This window comes from Girardinichthys multiradiatus, chromosome 8 (assembly GCF_021462225.1).
Source record: "Girardinichthys multiradiatus isolate DD_20200921_A chromosome 8, DD_fGirMul_XY1, whole genome shotgun sequence".
NCBI lineage: Eukaryota > Metazoa > Chordata > Actinopteri > Cyprinodontiformes > Goodeidae > Girardinichthys > Girardinichthys multiradiatus.
Window position 1 is genome coordinate 39,921,915 of NC_061801.1, and position 20,372 is coordinate 39,942,286.

The 20,372-nt window shown below is 42.6% G+C and overlaps 1 protein-coding gene and 1 long non-coding RNA gene across 4 annotated transcripts in view; one reads left to right on the forward strand and one right to left on the reverse strand.

Moving 5' to 3' along the window:
• The first annotated feature begins 1,783 nt into the window (after positions 1-1,783).
• LOC124872418 lies at positions 1,784-20,178 on the forward strand. The gene is made up of 4 exons (XR_007039282.1): positions 1,784-1,903; positions 14,140-14,254; positions 18,694-18,898; positions 20,040-20,178. It is a non-coding gene; the product is annotated as an uncharacterized LOC124872418 (long non-coding RNA).
• The window catches only part of LOC124872416 (cingulin-like protein 1), a 44,589-nt gene continuing 40,868 nt past the window's right edge, over positions 16,652-20,372 (reverse strand). For all 3 annotated transcript variants that reach the window (XM_047372387.1, XM_047372386.1, XM_047372385.1), the window contains 4 exons: positions 20,167-20,285; positions 19,241-19,349; positions 18,683-18,846; positions 16,652-18,114 (listed from right to left, as the gene is read on the reverse strand). In XM_047372387.1, the coding sequence (XP_047228343.1) occupies positions 17,991-18,114; positions 18,683-18,846; positions 19,241-19,349; positions 20,167-20,285 (516 nt within the window). In that variant the 3' untranslated portion in view covers positions 16,652-17,990. The remainder of the gene's footprint in view (positions 18,115-18,682; positions 18,847-19,240; positions 19,350-20,166; positions 20,286-20,372) is intronic.

Here is a 20,372-nt window from a genome sequence, read left to right on the forward strand (position 1 = left end):
TGGAAAAACACATTACAGGCTGATCCAACTTTGATGTAATGTCCTTAAAACAAGTCAAAATGAGGCTCAGTATTGTGTGTGACCTCCACGTGTCTGTATGACCTCCCTACAACGCCTGGAGATGCTCCTGATGAGACGGCGGATGGTCTCCTGAGGGATCTCCTCCCAGACCTGGACTAAAGCATCCGCCAACTCCTGGACAGTCTGTGGTGCAACGGGACGTTGGTGGATGGAGGGAGACATGATGTCCCAGATGTGCTCAATCGGATTCAGGTCTGGGGAACAGGCGGGCCAGTCCATAGCTTCAATGTCTTCATCTTGCAGGAACTGCTGACACACTCCAGCCACATGAGGTCTAGCATTGTCCTGCATTAGGAGGAACCCAGGACCAACCACACCAGCATATGGTCTCACAAGGGGTCTGAGGATCTCATCTCGGTACCTAATGGCAGTCAGGCTACCTCTGGTGATCACATGGAGGGCCATGCTGCCCTCCAAAGAAATAGCACCCCACACCATTGCTGACCCACTGCCAAACTGGTCATGCTAAAGGATGTTTTAGGCAGCAGATCGCTCTCCACGGTGTCTCCAGACTCTGTCATGTCTGTCACATGTGCTCAGTGTGAACCTGCTTTCATCTGTGAAGAGCACAGGGCGCCAGTGGTGAATTTGCCAACCCTGGTGTTCTCTGGCAAATGCCAAAGCGTCCTGCACGGTGTTGGGCTGAGAGCACAACCCCCATTTGTGGAAGTCGGGCCCTCATACCATCCTCATGGAGTTGGTTTCTAACCGTTTGTGCAGACACATGCACATTTGTGGCCAGCTGGAGGTCATTTTGCAGGGCTCTGGCAGTGCTCCTCCTGTTCCTCCTTGCACAAAGGTGGAGGTAGTGGTCCTGCTGCTGGGTTGTTGCCCTCCTACGGCCTCCTCCACGTCTCCTGGTGTACTGGCCTTTCTCCTGGTAGCACCTCCAGGCGCTGGACACTACGCTGACAGACACAGCAAACCTTCTTGCCACAGCTGGCATTGATGTGCCATCCTGGATGAGCTGCACTACCTGAGCCACTTGTGTGGGTTGTAGAGTCCGTCTCATGCTACCATGAGTGTGAAAGCACCACCAACATTCAAAAGTGACCAAAACATCAGCCATAAAGCATCGGTACTGAGAAGTGGTCTGTGGTCCCCACCTGCAGAACCACTCCTTTATTGAGTGTCTTGATAATCACCAAAGATTTCCCCCTGTTGTCTTTTTCATTTGAACAACAGGATGTGAAATTGATTGTCAATCAGTGTTGCTTCCTAAGTGGACAGTTTGATTTCACAGAAGTTTGATTTACTTGGAGTTTTATTGTGTTGTTTAAGTGTTCCCTTTATTTTTTTGAGCAGTGTATAATGGAGAGATGGGGAATGATGCAGCAGGTGAGTGACTGAACCAACACCTTCCAAGATGAGACATTGTGCCCAATTAAACTAACCACACTTGGACAAGCTTGGTTAACATTCTTTAATCTTTTATCAAGATAGTTTTCGCATTGTTTAAATTGACTGCTTAAAAAGAAAATCCACCTTTGCTGTGAGATATTACAATTAAATAGTTTAATAGATACTAAAATGATTCTATTTGCATAGACACATATGTATTTAAAATAGAATAAATATATCCTTATATGTGTGCATTAAATGATTTAAACATTTAAATAACTACACAATAATCCCATTTTGACCACCGATAACAGTCCATCCCTCCTCCTCCCATCAGGGAAATGGTTCGGTCCACTTTGGAAACTGGCGCAGACGGCCGCCATCTTGTCTTCTTCGTCTTCCTAACAGTTGAGCTTCGTCTGAACAGGCCTTTTTTGTTGCTTTTCTCTTGGAATTAGCGTCCAGTATAATTCAGCAAACGGTAAGAGCTGCTTTAATCCAATTTAACAGTTAAAATTGTTGGTTTTTATTTGAATGTTTTATGAGGATTTACATTTGGAAAGTCGGTCATCGTGACAAAAACTAACTTTAGTTTATAGAGTAGTTTTATTAAACGCTAATTCGAGTTTAGAAATCGAGTGTTTCGTGGACAGATATTTAATATTTTCTCGTAAAAGTTTCACCGCACTGTTTGACCGCTGATTGTGTGCACGGAGTAGCTAGCGCCAAACAGTCTTGGAGGACTTCTGTCCTCCATCTTTAGATGCATCTCTGCTCCAACGAGGCGGAACCAGATAGTTTAATCGTTAACCTGTTCTGACTTTTCGATCTGGTGTGTTGTGTCGAACCCGTCTCTGCTTCCCTGAGTCCGTTGATTTGGGCACAGGTTTCAAAAGAGTGAAATAAACACAAAGTACAATCAGCTTATGTTCGCCTCTGCGCAGAGTGAGAGAAAGATGCCCCAGCCAAAAACCTGCGAGCAACAACTCTGCTTCCAGCTCGTTTTATTATTCAGTCTTCAAGGGTGTGTTCAACATATACATATATCATGTCACTCATGTATAACATAACAGTTCCTTAGGTCCAAATAAGGAGTGCTTCTGGTTATTTTCTCCTAGCAAGCTTGGGGGTGAAGAAGATACGGGAGGTATCTTCTTCACCCCCATCTGGTAATCCCTTGTCCTTCACCAATTTATGACCTTGAACTCTCTATGCTTCACTCCCTATATTTTCACTCCCCTCTCCTCTATCGGCACATTCCAGTTACACACATAGATAGTTTATATTCTACAATCTCCCTTTCGAACTCTCATAAAAGAGTTCACAATCTAAAATGTCCTTCTAAAAATAAGTAGAAATAAGTAAAAATATTACTGTACCACCTGTAAAACAAGAAAATCATTAAGAAAACATGCATCCATCGTATCATGCGTCCATGAATTCACATTCTGAGTCCTCATCCTGGTTATGGTCAATTTGCAACAGTGGCATCGTTATCTTTGGATCCCTCAGCTCAATTGCGGAGGTGATGAGGCGCACCATCAGAGAACGAATGCATGGCACACAATAACATCCACAGGTCACCATTATTGCTACAAATACTGCAATAGAAATCATAACCTGAAAAAAGATACAAAAAATCTAAATGTAATATAAAATGTTTGCCGAGCAGTGTCTTCTGGGGTGGGAGGGAAACTCTACCACTCCTAGTGAGAGGGAAACTCAATCACTTCCGCCTCTTCTTCTGCTGTTCTTCTTCTGTCTTCAGCTCTCAGGGCAGACTGACCCTGGACTCATTTCTCTCACCCGGGGATTATTCTGCCCCTTCTTGGGTGAGAGAAGTGAGATTGTCTTTTCCTGTGTTTTCGCTCAGATCCTCCTGGACCTGAGAAAGGGATCGTTGAGGTGGTTCTGCTCCTGCACACTGGCTCCAGTGATACCAAGTAGCGCCTTTGTCCTTCAGCCTGACTGCATGGGTTGTCCTCTCTGTGACCTGAAATGGACCGGTCCACCTAGGCTCTGACCACTTTCTTTTGATGACTTTCAGAAGGACCCACTCGGCTTCTGATGTGTTAGTTCCGACCCTGGTCTCTGGTTCTGCTGGGATCTGTTTGGAGAAATCTGTAACAAGACTGTGGAGAGATCTGTAATAATCACGATGAGACATAGATTGTTCACACTCAGTGAGAAACGGTAACCTTGTTTGTGGGCCTGGAAATGGCCTCACTGTTTGCAGCTCATGTGGAGTTAAACCATGTTTCTGATTTATAGAACTCCGTACAGACATCAGAGCTAATGGTAAGGTAGTAACCCAAGTCATTTTGGTCTGTGCACAGATTTGAGCTAATTTGGTTTTAAGGGTTCGATTCATTCTTTCAACCTTCCCCTGTGACTGTGGATGGTACACAGTACCAAATGAGTGTTTTAGTCCCAGGAATTTTTCCACTTCCTTGAGTTCCTCATTTTTGAAATGTGTTCCATTGTCAGACCTTATTTTAGCTGGAAAACCGTGTCTAGGGATATAATGATTTATCAAACACTTCACCACAGATTTGCTGTCTTCCATTTTTGTAGGCCATGCCTCTGGCCATCCAGTAAATGCATCCACACACACCAACAGATATCTGAACCCATTTACTCTCTCAGTCATGTCTGTACAGGTCCTTCTCAAAATATTAGCATATTGTGATAAAGTTCATTATTTTGAGAAGGACCTGAATAATCAATGATAACCTCTTTTCCTGCTATTGGGTCTACTGGGAACTTTCCAGGTGCTGGCTTCAAGGTTGGTCTGGCATTGAACTGCCTGAACATCTCACATGAATTAATCCAATGCACTGCCATTGGTTTCAAAAAAGGGTGCCACCAGTGTTCAAGATTTTTCATTTGCATTGTTCCCACATGTCCTACTCCGTGTGCGTCTTCTAGGGCTACTTTGGTAAGACCTGGTGGCAAGATGGGACGTCCGTCTGGGCTTCTCCAGAGACCATTCTGATCCTCTGAACCCCCTCGGGCCTTCCAAACTGATTTTTCCTCAGGAGAGGCCCCCTTTTGTAATTTCATTACTTCTTCCAGGGTGGGTTCTGGTGTCCACCCTGCTTCTGAACACAGCATTATGTGCCTGGGCTGATATCCTGCACACCGTTTAGCCGCCTGGTTCCCTTGTGCTACTCTGGTGTTACTGCTGTCATGTCCTCTGCATTTAATGACGGCTACTTCTTGAGGGAGCAACAAAGCTTCAGCCATCTTTCTCATTTCCTGTTCATGTTTAATGGGTTTCTGTCCTGCAGTTCTAAATCCTGTCCTCAGCCACTGTTTAAGTTCTACATGTACCGCTCCTGCAGCGTATGCGGAATCTGTGTAAATGTTAACCTTTTGTCCTGCTCCTAGTTTCAGAGCAGCTATTACTGCCAAAACTTCTGCTCTCTGCGCTGATTGTGCGTCTGTCAGTTCCTCTGCCTGTACTGTGACAAAATCTGTCCCTGTGTCTTCCACCACCGCGTATGCTGCCTTAAGTCCTTCTGTGTCATGTCTGAAGCAGCACCCGTCTGTGTACAGGTTTCGGGTGTCTGTTAGGGATGTACTTTGTAGATCTGGTCTGATTTTTTTCATTAAACTCCACTTTTTCTGCGCAGACATGTGGTGTACCGGTAGTTATTCTATCTGCCATGTTTATTCCCTCATGTGTGTATGTGATGTTTGGGGCCTCCAGCACCTTACTCAGCCTCTGTTGTCTCAGTGGTGAGAGTGTGAAAGTCTGAGAGTTCACAAAGGCCACCACACCATGTGATGTCAATATGTTAAGAGGGTGTCCCATTACTACGTGAGCTGTTTTTTGGATTATTTTATCCATCCCTGCTGCATGTTGTGTGCACTCATGATGTCTTTGTTCCATGTTGTCCAGCATAACACTTATGTACATGAGGACTGTCCTAACCCCCCCTTTTTTCTGGAACAGCACACCATTGGCTGTGTGTGCTGTTACAGAAACATCCAAGTGGAAGGGCAACGTGTAATCTGGATGTGCCAAATGTGCAGCTTGCGAGAGGCTGGTTTTTAAGTTAATGAACGCTTCTTCAGCTTCTCTGGTCCTTTCAAGCGGGGCAGTGAGGTTTCTCATGCCCTGTTTTTTGACAAGATCTCTAAGTGGTGCAGTGAGGTCGGTGTAGCCGGGCACAAAAGATCTGCTATACCCTGTGAGTCCTAGGAAAGACAACATGTCCTTAACCAGGAGTGGTTTTGGGTGAGACAAAACTGCAGATTGGTGAGCTGGGGACATCCCCATGCCAGGTTGGGCAACAACTCTGCCCAGAAAGTGAACCTGGCGTCTGCAGATCTGGAGTTTGGCTTTGCTAACCTTGTAGCCTTTTTTAGCCAAATGTGACAGGACAATTGCTGTCGCCTCTTAGCATTCATCCACAGTGGGTGTTGCAAGGAGAATGTCATCCACATACTGAATCAGAGTGGTGTTTAGTGGTAATAGGCAATGTTGGAGAGAGTCTTTCAGAACCTGATTGAAGATTCCTGGAGAAAGTGCAAATCCCTGCGGCAAACGAGTGTATCTATACCTATGAGTTTTATAGGTAAATGCGAAAATGTCCCTGCATTCCTCAGCTAAAGGAAGGCAGAAAAATGCGTTGGCCAGATCAATGCAGGTAAACCAGCAATGGTCAGGGTTCAGATTTGTCAGTGCCACATAGGGATTGGGCACGGGAACAGTAGGGGTGGCCAAAGCTGCATTTATGGCCCGTAAATCATGCGCCATTTACCCGTCCCTTTTTTCTCCACTGGCAAAATGGGTGTGTTCCATGAAGAGGAATGTGCAGACTCTAAAACACCTGAGTTCCAGAGGCCTTCCACTGTATCTTTGCCTAGTTCTGCTGCTGGTTTGTGAGGGTATTGGGGCTTCCATATTGGTTGGTCAGTGGTTAACTGAAAGGTAATGGGGGAACATTTAATCAGACCTACAGGTCCTTCTCAAAATATTAGCATATTGTGATAAAGTTCATTATTTTCCATAATGTCATGATGAAAATTTAACATTCATATATTTTAGATTCATTGCACACTAACTGAAATATTTCAGGTCTTTTATTGTCTTAATACGGATGATTTTGGCATACAGCTCATGAAAACCCAAAATTCCTATTTCACAAAATTAGCATATCATTAAAAGGGTCTCTAAACGAGCTATGAACCTAATCATCTGAATCAACGAGTTAACTCTAAACACCTGCAAAAGATTCCTGAGGCCTTTAAAACTCCCAGCCTGGTTCATCACTCAAAACCCCAATCATGGGTAAGACTGCCGACCTGACTGCTGTCCAGAAGGCCACTATTGACACCCTCAAGCAAGAGGGTAAGACACAGAAAGACATTTCTGAATGAATAGGCTGTTCCCAGAGTGCTGTATCAAGGCACCTCAGTGGGAAGTCTGTGGGAAGGAAAAAGTGTGGCAGAAAACACTGCACAACGAGAAGAGGTGACCGGACCCTGAGGAAGATTGTGGAGAAGGGCCGATTCCAGACCTTGGAGGACCTGCGGAAGCAGTGGACTGAGTCTGGAGTAGAAACATCCAGAGCCACCGTGCACAGGCGTGTGCAGGAAATGGGCTACAGGTGCCGCATTCCCCAGGTCAAGCCACTTTTGAACCAGAAACAGCGGCAGAAGCGCCTGACCTGGGCTACAGAGAAGCAGCACTGGACTGTTGCTCAGTGGTCCAAAGTACTTTTTTCGGATGAAAGCAAATTCTGCATGTCATTCGGAAATCAAGGTGCCAGAGTCTGGAGGAAGACTGGGGAGAAGGAAATGCCAAAATGCCAGAAGTCCAGTGTCAAGTACCCACAGTCAGTGATGGTCTGGGGTGCCGTGTCAGCTACTGGTGTTGGTCCACTGTGTTTTATCAAGGGCAGGGTCAATGCAGCTAGCTATCAGGAGATTTTGGAGAACTTCATGCTTCCATCTGCTGAAAAGCTTTATGGAGATGAAGATTTCATTTTTCAGCACGACCTGGCACCTGCTCACAGTACCAAAACCACTGGTAAATGGTTTACTGACCATGGTATCACTGTGCTCAATTGGCCTGCCAACTCTCCTGACCTGAACCCCATAGAGAATCTGTGGGATATTGTGAAGAGAACGTTGAGAGACTCAAGACCCAACACTCTGGATGAGCTAAAGGCCGCTATCGAAGCATCCTGGGCCTCCATAAGACCTCAGCAGTGCCACAGGCTGATTGCCTCCATGCCACGCCGCATTGAAGCAGTCATTTCTGCAAAAGGATTCCCGACCAAGTATTGAGTGCATAACTGTACATGATTATTTGAAGGTTGACGTTTTTTGTATTAAAAACACTTTTCTTTTATTGGTCGGATGAAATATGCTAATTTTGTGAGATAGGAATTTTGGGTTTTCATGAGCTGTATGCCAAAATCATCCGTATTAAGACAATAAAAGACCTGAAATATTTCAGTTAGTGTGCAATGAATCTAAAATATATGAATGTTAAATTTTCATCATGACATTATGGAAAATAATGAACTTTATCACAATATGCTAATATTTTGAGAAGAACCTGTACATCTGTGGGCCCCTCTGCCCAGAGAGTGGAAGGCATTTTTTCCACAACAGCAGCTGCCAGCGGATGGTCTGTTTTTTCCCTACCATGGTGTCTGTATAACTGAACATGCTCCAGTGTACCCACATCCGTGGAGTGGTTGAATATGCGATAAGTGTTACCTGAGGGCGAGTAAAAAAGGTTAGGGGTTGCCAAAGGCTGCCAATCCTGTAGATTCAGGGAGCGTTGTAACACACCTCCAAGTTCACGTGCTTCATGACCTGGGTGCAGGGCCAAAGAGACATGAGGCACGCCATCAGACCATATCCTAAACCACACTTCCTGCTCTCTAGTCAATGAACCTCGGCCACCACTCCTTCTGGTGCTACATAAATGTCTGTGGTGGCAATGTCCCAGTGTGTACCCTCTAACTCGTCAGCAAAGCTTTCCTGGTAACATTCACAATTATTTCTATCATAAAACAAGGTGACATGCGGGGGGTCAGGAGGAGGTACATAGGGCGCCAGAGTGTAGACCCAGGATTTCCACCGATGGAAAGCCGAGAGAATGCCTCTGTGCGCGGTGGTTTCAGGTTGCAGCAAAACCCAGTATATATCAGCTATTGAGTCCTGCAGTGGCTGGAGGAGGTATTGTCCATGTGAAAAAGAAGTGTTATTGTCACAAAATAACTGGGTGCCATTGGGCAGGTGAACCTGCAGTCCATCAGTCCCACATAAAATGGTTGCTCCCAGTTTTATTAACATGTCTCTACCCAGTAAATTTACTGGTGTGTCAGTGGAGACTAGATAACTGTGATTCAGTGTCTGTCCACCAATTTCAGTCTTTAAAGGCTTGGTATATGGCAGGACCTGTTTTGCCCCCGAGAACCCCATGACAGTTGTAGTCCTGGTGGAGAATGTGTTTAGAGGAGCCTGTTTGATGGTTGAACATGTGGCGCCAGTGTCCACCAGAAAAGAAAGGCTATTTCCAGACACAATCACAGACAGCAGGGGGTCCGCAGTCCCGCTGTCTTCTGGGGTCGGTGGGGACCTTCAGTGGTGCTCAGGCCAGAGACTAGGCTCGTCCCAGGCCGGTAATTGGAGCTGTGGTCTGTGTGCACCGCGTGCTGGGCCACCTCTGCCTCTGTATGGACGGGCCGGAGGAGCCATGGCGGAACCATAACACCCATACCCTCCGGGTGGACCATTCTTATGGGGGCAATCTCGGGCCCAGTGTCCAGGCTCATTGCAGTAATAACACACATCAGCATTACCCAGGCGGTGATGGGCCGGGAAGAGACTGTCCATTTACTGGCGGGAGATCACACACGCTCACATGTCCCCCAGTAACTTGCAGCGTGGCGTATAAGCCAGTAAGAGGAGAAGTGGGGGCTGTAGTGTGTGATAAAGTGGGCTGATGTACGAGAAGTTCATATGATGGTGGCATTTCAACTGTACTGCTATCTTTAATCTGTCTGCTTTTCCTGTCAGTCATAGCATGGTCACTACTTTGCCACAGCAAACCCATTTGTGACCAAACTTTTTCATCACTTTCTGCTTTTTGTGCAAGTTGCTTCCATTTCCCTCTGCCCAACCACCTGCAGTCTCTACACTGTTTGTCAGCCAACTCTTTCTCCTGTTTTGACTTTTTCACCTTCAACCAAAACCACTTGCCAATATTCTCTCCATCTGTCTTGCTCTTTCCATCTTTTGATAATTCTTCATTTATTTTAGAATCCATCCGTTTAACCAACTTCTGTCCTTCTCTGTATTCAAGTGATTTTTTTAATAGCAGCATTTATTACTAGGAGCTGATTATCTATGCTGTTCCATGCATCATTCAGTTTCTCTCCACTATTATCAAATTCACCTTCCATTCTTATGACAACTACTATCCTTTTTTCTAAAAGATATATTTATAATGCGTTATCTCAGTCACTCACTCATTCAGTTCTGACCGACCTTCAAGACACCAGAACACATTCAACCCCCAGGAGCTTGTTTTTAGTGGCCAGTGTGTGTGTGTGTGTCTCACAGCTCATGAACTTAAACTACAAATCTTGTCTGATTTTTGCCGGAGTGTGTGTGTGTCCAGCTTATTCACTTTTTAACCCTAACAAGTCTGTTGTTGGTTATTTATATCTCCAACTCACAGCTCATGGCCGGTCTTACAGTTGTAATAACTTCTGTTCACGGCTCTTAAGAAAAACGTCTCGAACTCACAGAACTTTCTATATCTTACAGTGTTATCTCCACCGCTTATATTGTTCCTTCTGTGTTTGTGCAGACGTCTGTAATCTAAGTTTTCACAGAGAAATATTTCCGTTACTCATCAAAAGCAGCAATCAGCAGTCTGTCTTTGTTATCACCGTGAGGTTTCTGGACAGAAAGCTGCATTCAATCACCTGCTATGAGAGCCACTCTGCACAGCGCTGCTCTCCAGTCACACAAATTTTCACTCACTCCGCCTAATGTCTGTAACACAGATTATTTCCTCGGCGCACAGCTCATGAGTTTTTTACCAAAAGGCCTGGTCTTGCTGAATTCCTGTATTCAGCTCACAGTTCATTTATTTGATCACAAACCTGATCTTGTTGGATTATTTCTCCAACTCACAGTTTATCACTTCACAAGACTTATTCTCAGACTATGTGCTTGTGCTTTTATTACGTCTGTAATCCGGTTTTATTGAGGCAGAACTCACGTAAAACACGGCATGTTTATGCCTGATCTCTGTGTATTTACTTTTCTGTAGAATTTGGGATTTCTCAATTCCTCCGGGCCTCTAACCCAGCTAAACAGTAGACCCCCGTCGAGGATTACTCTGAACCGCCACGTTCGAGAAATGACTATATTTTTCCACACAACACCACCACTAAATCTTGTAATTCTCTTAAAACAACATCTTATTCACCAGTTTAAATCCTAGTCAACATTTATGACACTCTTTTTCTTACGTTTTGGTGGACTCAGACTTACTTAGACATCGGACACGATATTAATTTAGCCTATCGAAAATCCAAAAGCAGAGTTTGATAAAACAGGTTCTGCTTACCTGTTCTGTAGTTTTTGGCTAGCCTGTGTCCGATGTCTGTTGGTCCTTGTCAGTGATCCCAATTTTTTCACCTGTTCTTCCAAATCCCGGACGAGCCTCCAATTGTCGAACCCGTCTCTGCTTCCCTGAGTCCGTTGATTTGGGCACAGGTTTCAAAAGAGTGAAATAAACACAAAGTACAATCAGCTTATGTTCGCCTCTGCGCAGAGTGAGAGAAAGATGCCCCAGCCAAAAACCTGCGAGCAACAACTCTGCTTCCAGCTCGTTTTATTATTCAGTCTTCAAGGGTGTGTTCAACATATACATATATCATGTCACTCATGTATAACATAACAGTTCCTTAGGTCCAAATAAGGAGTGCTTCTGGTTATTTTCTCCTAGCAAGCTTGGGGGTGAAGAAGATACGGGAGGTATCTTCTTCACCCCCATCTGGTAATCCCTTGTCCTTCACCAATTTATGACCTTGAACTCTCTATGCTTCACTCCCTATATTTTCACTCCCCTCTCCTCTATCGGCACATTCCAGTTACACACATAGATAGTTTATATTCTACAATCTCCCTTTCGAACTCTCATAAAAGAGTTCACAATCTAAAATGTCCTTCTAAAAATAAGTAGAAATAAGTAAAAATATTACTGTACCACCTATAAAACAAGAAAATCATTAAGAAAACATGCATCCATCGTATCATGCGTCCATGAATTCACATTCTGAGTCCTCATCCTGGTTATGGTCAATTTGCAACAGTGGCATCGTTATCTTTGGATCCCTCAGCTCAATTGAGGAGGTTTATATTCTACAGTTGGTTCTACTATGTGTGTCTGTGTGTGTGTATAATTGCCCCGGTTAATCTAAACCAGTTGATAGGCCATACATCATCATGTGCCAGCAGATCAGTACCATCTCTGAATAAAACGCTCCCTCCAACTTCTTCCATTGGTGATGTCCTCCAGCTGAGCCAAAGCTGGCATCCATGAGGAGCAACTTTAGCAGCTATTTATGGACATGTGTGATTCTCTCCAGCTTGTCCACCTTAGGAACCATCAAACCTGACTTGTTAGGAAATAATCTGCTGATCTGACCCAGTTTTCGTTTTCAGTGAGAATCAAAGGGCCCACAGATGATTCACATGAATTTCATGCTCCTCAGCGCACAAACCGATGAGCATTTACATCTACAGGTGACAGAAAACAGGAAGTTTCACCGTTTCCACTCGACTAAGGTTGTTTCATCATTTCCTGAGGTGTGTTGCGTTATTGTATCAGGCTGAATGTGATTCAGTTTCATCGCTCAGGTTTAAATCATAAAAGCTTAAACTCATGAAAAAACATCAGGTTTTATGCTGTATGAATTAAATAAAACTGAATGGAGTCATATTTCAGGGGATTTAGATAAGTTTTAGTTTTAATTTATTATTGTCGATTGAAAAAGTTTGCATGGCTTCTGCACATTTTCACGGCAGGTCAAAAATTTGCGTGGATTTATGCACACTTTCACCTAACCCAGGTTGTGCGTAAAACGTTGTGCCGCAAGATTTTTGCTACAAAAAAATTCCTCCGGAGTATCTATGATTGTTGTTGTTGACGGCTGGGAAATATACTGAACTTAATGTATTCCAAAATATTTTGGTAATAAACGCTAAATATAGATTTTATCAGCTGCTCGTGACAAATATTATTAAACCTGAAGAATAAAATGTGACATACTGTACTGATAGCTTAAGTTCCCTTATCTTTAGAAAAAACTGTCTGAAAATGTGCAGGTTGTTGAATTTCACTTTTAATCTGATTGTAACTCGAGATGTAATCCCTGAGAACCGCTGTCTGTTTCCACACAAACAGCTATTTTATCATAGACTTCACTGAATACATAGTGTACTTAAAAGTTGGGATCTGTGATATTTGAAAGTTACGTTATGGCATAATGCATCCAAACCAAGCCTGATCTTTAGCATGTTGTGCACTGCGGTCCTTGTTAGGTGTGAACATCTACTGCAGAGAGAGTCCACCCAGTAGGCTGGATATCACATTTGAATGCAAAATATCTATACACGATGATCGGAAATAACAGCAACAAACAATGCATTCCATTGGATTATTAATGCACGCAGATAATGCTATTACCATATGCTATATTGTACAATCCTTATTTAGAAGTGCACATATTTTTAAAAACTTTATTCTGCATCACTCTCATTTTCACAAAGTCGACATATACAGCCGCCCAAATACAGAACAGACAACAGTTTCCTTAAAAAACTATATTTTTTTCCATTAAAACAAAATACATAAACAACATTTCAGATAGCAAAAAGTGCTTAATAGGAGATATTTGGTTTTACAGAATTTGAACCAGGGATAGCTAAAGCTATGCCATTTGCGGACGTCTGGATAAATATGTTCTATATTTACACATAAAGGTTTTTCTTGTTAAATGCAAAATGTATTTTTGACTTAATTACTGCATGGAGTGGGTTGTTTGTTCAGCAAATGGCCTGTCTGTAAACTCTAGTTGAAGATTTCTTTTTTTTTTTTTATGTGTCTTGAGCGGCAGAGTAGCTCAAAATTGTTGTCTGAGTGCCAAGAAAAAGCCCAACAGATTTACTTTCACAAGTGGAGCATTACGGTTAACACTTTAAAGCTCTGCTTGATATTCATAAAATAAACTTTATTAGAAACTTCTTTGGGATTATTTCAATTGTTACGGTGACAGAAACGAAAAGGCAAAAAATAAGAAGCATGAAAGAGAGAAAGGGGGACAAAAATGAAAAGGGGAGAGAAGGATTGTTCTAGAAGTTTCTGTTCTCATTGACTCGACTGTTTAGGGGGTGGATCTCTGCTCCATGGAGCTGGTAGCGTTTTATTCATTTACTGTTGTTCATTGGAGGAGAAGATCTCTCCTTTCTCTCTGTCTCTCCTCCATTTTCTCTGCTTCAGACACTCTTAGACTCATTAAGAGTCCTCCTCACTGCTCTGAACATCTCCTCACGTTAGGAGCTCTCTGAAGGCCTCAGATGCTTCCTGAATAACTTTTATCTTAATGAGGGACAATTCTCAGAAAAATGTTGAATTTGAGAAATTCTAACATTTTCTGGGTCTTCTGTTAGATGGACCTGCTGTTCCATCCTGAGCAACTGATCAGAGGCGGATGCTATTAACATCTACGTCTATGGACTCTATACCTTCCCTGACCCTGTTCTCCACTGGATCCAGAACCTGGAGGTTAGATTCAAAGCAGTTCAATCATTCCAAAACACATTATCCTCTCTGCTAGTTGTTTAAAGGTCAGTTTGAAAATCAGTGTTGTACTGAATGGGCTGCTGGTGTCAATGTGTGGATGCTATCTAAAAACAGTTGAAAGTTGGATTCAGTGGGTGACACTTTCTACTATTATACAGTTCATCAAACTTATATTAAAATTTAAATTTCTGCTACAAATATTCACAAAAACAACATAATAAAGACACAGTTTGCTTCCTTCTGTTTCCTCTATGATTTCCATGTTGTGGGAAAGGCAGATGAAGGAGTCAGCTGGAAAACGCAGAATATTGTGGAATGTATGAGGATAAGATCTAAAGGTGCATTTCCTCTGTAGGAATCTGTTCAGGAATGAAGGTCGTTTCCAGAAAGCAGGAACGAGTCTTACTTAAAACAGCCCTGGTAGGGTGGTAGGACGTTTTGGATGGACCCTTCATAAAGGTGGAGATTTGTGGTTGGAGGGTGCTAAACATTTTACTAGTTGCATGTCCCATCAGTCATCTCCTAGTTTTTACTCCTCTGCAGTTCATATATTCTGTTGATTTAAATCACATGAGAGGAGTTCTGCATTTCTGTCTGCAAACAACATTTAATCCATTCACCCAAGATGGATGAGTGTCTGCATTTTAAAGACATTGTTGAAAATGTTCAACCCTTGTGGAAATATTTAATAAAGGTACCACGTCTCCATGGAGACGGAGGGTGATGCTTTCATCTAAGCCTCTTTTTAAGAGATTTTAGCTGGGACATTTTTTAGGTTTGTCAAAATAATTAATTTCTAGATACAACCGATACCAGAAAATGAGCTATTTGAAGATATTTGCTTCTTTAACCTACCCCAGCTGCCACATAGATGCGCCACAGCCACTAAGCTCCTCCACTTCCTGCAGAACCTAACCTGAACTATCATGATGGTAGTCAGAACATTGGACTGGTTCTGGAAGTCTCTCACTCTGCTGACATGGCGAGTATTCTGAAGAGCTTTGTAACCCTCTGTAGTTGAAAAGGCCAACATGTTGTCTGGAGGTATTTTGAAGCAGATGAACAGGAAAAGCATCTGACGCGTTGAAGATGGGAACCTCTCTGGGCCATTCATAAATAACTTGAAATAAGCTTTCCTCTTTAAGAGTTAGGCATGCTCAGTTTGAACAGACATGACTGCAACAATCACACAGCGATGAAGCTCAGCTTTTGCTCCAGACTTGAACAGTCCTCTTCTTCACTGTCTGGGCCTCATAATGTATAGTGAGTCCATCTCATTTTAGGTGCAGCTAGGGATGTCTGAAATATCGGCATAAACATGGCAATCGGCCGATGTTATTTTTTAGCGCATCGGTCCCGTTAGTTTAATGGGACACATGTTTATTTCCATTCTGTTGCTGTTTGTGTTTCTGGAGCGGGACGGGATAGGTCATGTGGTATTTGTTTGGTCATGTGACCAAATGGTCTTATGATGCAGAACAGGATAGTGGATATGTTTTTTTTTCTGGGTGCCAGGCCACCTTGGGCTAAAGGTTGATTATATTCATGAAGGGCAGAACTGCAGCTAATGTGATGCATAGAACTGCAGTTTTCTCCTATTAGGTATAGTAGATGTTCTAGTCGTATGCGTGCAGCAAGGATTTGTACGAGGCAACCTTCAGTTCTGTGATTAGATTAATCACAGGTATGCAGCTGATAGTTTGATCACTTGGTGGAAGAGAACAGTCATGTTACCAACCAGCCAATAACAACTTTTATTATTGACTAAATATTACAATATGTTACAATATTGGCTTTATGTGCTGGAGCAGAAATGAAAAAGTATGTGAATATTGCCAGAATCGTAGGGTTTCTGATTAGTTTTCCTCACAAACTGACATTCCCCACCTGGCTTGTGCTTTTAAATCCCTCTATGGGGTGCCAGTTTTTCTGGCTTCTGTTCCAAGACTATATTCCCTCTGACTTGTTCCTGCTCACTGGATAAATCACCATATCTCCACTGAACTCGAATTTGCCAACGCTGTTTAGTCTCGAGTGGACATGGTGCTCTGCATTGATCTCAGAGTTTGGCCTTTAAAACCGAACAGCAGCACTCTTTAACCACTTCTGGCTGCTTTGTGGTGATCTAGTTTATTTTTTCAGTCTTGGAAATGAATAAAATATTTAAATAGTGAACTTTGTAGCATTTTCCCCTTCTAAAATACTAGAATTGTCAAACCTTAACTTGGTTATTCTACTTCTAGCAATGATTCTTTGAAACCTTCATAATATTTTGTGAAAAACAAAATTTCAGTTTTCAAAAACAACCTCTCAGCCAGGGCACCGTGTGTGAAGAATCGCCTGTGTGTTGATGGTTGTAGCAACTGCAGACAGCCAAGATTTAAAGACAAGACTTTAATTGTAGGTTGTACCAAAGGATGAAATGGTGTGAAAAATAAATACCCGCTAATATCAAGACCGGTTTAACACAAATATTTGTACACTTTTCACAAAGTTTTATCTTTTAGACCAGGGTTCTCAGAGCCCACTGTTCTCCATGTTTTAGATGTTACTCTGGTGCCAAACACCTGATTTAAATGAATGGGTGATAAACAGGCTTCTGCAGCCCTGGGGGTGTTCCAGATGTGCTCCAGCAGAAACATCTAAAACACGCGGGACTGTAGGACCAGGCTTAAGAAACACAGCTGTAGACAAAGTGTGGAGTTCAGATTTAAAACCTCGTGTTTGTGCTCGATTTTAAAATAGGAAACATTGTAAACATGGCAGAACTCAACCTGCATCTGGGTTTCAGGGTTACGTTTCTAACTAGGGGGTAGTGTAATTAACCAACGAGTTCCCTTTAATACACATAAAAAAAATCTTGATTTTCTAATTAATGTTTAGTACAAATCACCTCTTTTGCCATTAAAATTCAGAGTAAACTGCTCTCCCCAAATTAAATATCCAACATCCAACTCTGAAAAATGTTTACAGACGATTTACACAAATGGACTTTTAAATATGCAAAACAATTTATTCTAAAATTCAAACTTTTAAGAGATGTCCCAAAAAGACTTAAACACTCTTTAAAACACAATATATGTATAAATAATCTTTGTGATTGAGGTGAACAATCGGCCACAATCAAAGACCCCTCAGGTATCCCACAGACACTGTTATCACCCTGTAAAGCATCTTGAACAAAATACTGCAGATATATAAAAATAAAACTGATATTGTCTCTGTGATAGTTTCCATAAAGTAGAAAACCTACTTCTGAATTTTAAAGCTTATTCTATCCTAACTACATTCTAGTGGAAGAGATTAAGGCAACCTAAACAGTTTTCACCAGGCAAGCTCCGGCACTCCAGTGCAAACAAGTTCGTGACTCCTACAAACATCTAAAGGGAAAACAGCAGCTGAGCCCACAGTTCATCATGTTCACCAGCAGAGGGAGACGAAGGGCTTTAACGACCTACAAATTAACAAGGAAGAGTTGAGGAGACGGGGATGGAAGAGTCCTGATTATGAATCAAGCTGTGGGTCAACCTGGAATCATTGTAGCCGTTTCATGGCAATGATCTGTTTGCTACTACCTAGCAACAAATATTTTGAATGCATTTCTTAGCCAGTTTCAGAGTTGAACAACTTCCCAGTAACACCAGATTATTTCCAACCAGCTAAATGTGCTGCTGCAGAACTGGTGGCACAGACTCCATTTCTTCTGAGGAAGGAGGGATTAAACTTTAGTCATGGTGGGTGGTTGTTCATTTAGTGGCTGCTCTTCCTCTTCCTCTTCGTCCCCGCTGAGGCCCAACCTCAGGCTATCCAAAGTCTGACGGATCGTCAGGTTCTCCTTGCGTCTGTTAGAAACACAAAATAATTTATTAGCTCCTTCATTACTTGGTTTAAACCTCAGATGAAATAATTCCTCCCAGACATTATTAAACAGAAATTAAGTACACCCCAGTTACTTCATTAGATTTGGGAGGAAAAGGTTCAACAGGTGTTGACCGAAAAAATTTGACCTTAGAGAAGCAACTGTTGCTACCGGTCAATATGGAAAGGATCATAAGGCCATTTCCAAACTGTTGTCCATTATTCAGGAGTGAAAAGTAAAAGCACCCTAAGTCCAGAGAGTGGATCCTCTGTTAGCATTAGCATGTCAAGCGGTAATGTTTATGTCAGGACAAACTGAATAAGCCTCTGTTCTCTAAAAGCAACATGGCAGCACCACTTCTGGAACATTGTCCTTTGGAAAGATTAGCATGATGGTGGAGGGCTCACGAACTCCTTGTATAGAAAGGAACTGTATGATACAGGATGATGGATGTAAAAATTTTACGAGTGACTAGACTCAGACATTACTGCTGTTGCTTATTAGGCAGAGTTTTACCTGGATGGTCCAAAGTGTTTCTGTTCACTACGTACTTGTTTTGCAGGTGCTGGTCGAGCAGCTGCCTCTGAAGTCGGCTGCTGGTCTCCCTCTCCTCAGTCAGCTCCCTCTGGAGGTGGCGGTACTGCGCCTCCTTCCTGGTCGCCTCCTCCTCAGCCTCGTTCAGCTGACGCTTCAGGGTGCGGAGCCTCTGGGTCATCTGCAGAACCAAACGCACAGATCGGCTCAGTACTGGCATTCTTTTCTTAAAAGTAAATCTCTTGTAGGCAAAAGGTTTATCGGATGACGTTTGGTTTCCCATCAAAGACACAAACAAGCAATTTATAATAAGTCAAACGTGTTCAATTTTAAAGATTAACAGGTTTCATCCTCATCCTGGCTGTGAAGGTCCAATATTTGGCTTTTTGATTATTTGAATTCTATTTTTTTAAATTTTTTTTTATTAATATTAAACATAAAAAAGCACACATTGTATTAAATTGGATGCCCAGTTTTAGAGTAAGAAATATTTTATACCTTTTTTCTTCATAATCAGAAAAGGTGGAGATTTCTGTAAGACTTTGCTGCCCCCAGGTGGAGGACACATGTATTACCAGGTCTTTCTGCTCCGTAGAGATCCGGTGGTCCTCCTCCATCTGATCAGTCAGCTCGTTGATCTTCCTCTCCAGTTTACTGATGGTGTTTGTCAGAGTCGCTTTGTTCCTGCAGAAACATCAAACCAACCGTGAACGTCACTGTGAAACAGTACTATTTACCGTTAGAAATATAACTTATAAATGATATTTATGATCATCATAGCTCTACATTTAAAACTTTTCTAGTCCAAACAGTTAACATGATTCAGAGTATAAATTACAACTCAAAGAGCCTCTGGATGGCCAGAACAGGAAGTGCTTTTACTGGGCAACTAGATAGATGTATCTTTAAGGAACCCCTTAATTTAACAATGAGAGTAAGATATTTTAGGTAAGTTAGATTAATTCTGTTCTGAAACAAACTAAAGTTATTTAATGCAGAGTTCAGGCATCAGTGTGGTCATTATGAAGCTACAGCTAACATGAACCATTTATAGCCTTCACTCTGTCACCATCACTGGTTGTCCAACCAAACATGTTCAGAGGAGAACATATGTCAGAGCTCCAGTCTAGAAGCTCACATACAAACCTGATTACATAATGAGTCTCAGTCCAGTTTTCTTCTGTCACTTCATGTTGAGAAAACAGGCTAAGTTGAAGACCTGAGATGGGACTTGTCTCCTCTGGACATGTCCCAACCTTGGTTGATCTCAGGTCCTTCAACATGTCTATTTTCACTACCTTCCTTCATCAGAAACTTGCTGATAATTTCAGGTAATTTGGAAATGCTTGAATAATAATCTCTTTCTGTCTGTAGATTTGGGTTAGAAACAGACCAACAGGAGATGGATGACGACCAGATAAACGAACCATCAGAGGTCCGAGCAGCATCAGCAGAGTTCTTTGTGTTTGTCTTTAGAATGTGGACTTCCTGTTCAGCTCACCTCTCCTCAGCTCTCAGCGCACTTTCCAGCTCCTTGGCTCGGGTCTCAGCTCGGGAAATAACATCCTCCTGGACCCTGGAGCTGTGAAGGTCCTCCACCTCCAGGCGAAGCTCCCTCAACTGCACAGACGCACAAACATTAATACGGGTAACATTTTTACCAGGGATGACATTAGGTGTGGAGGACGGTGTTTATGCAAAGGTTAC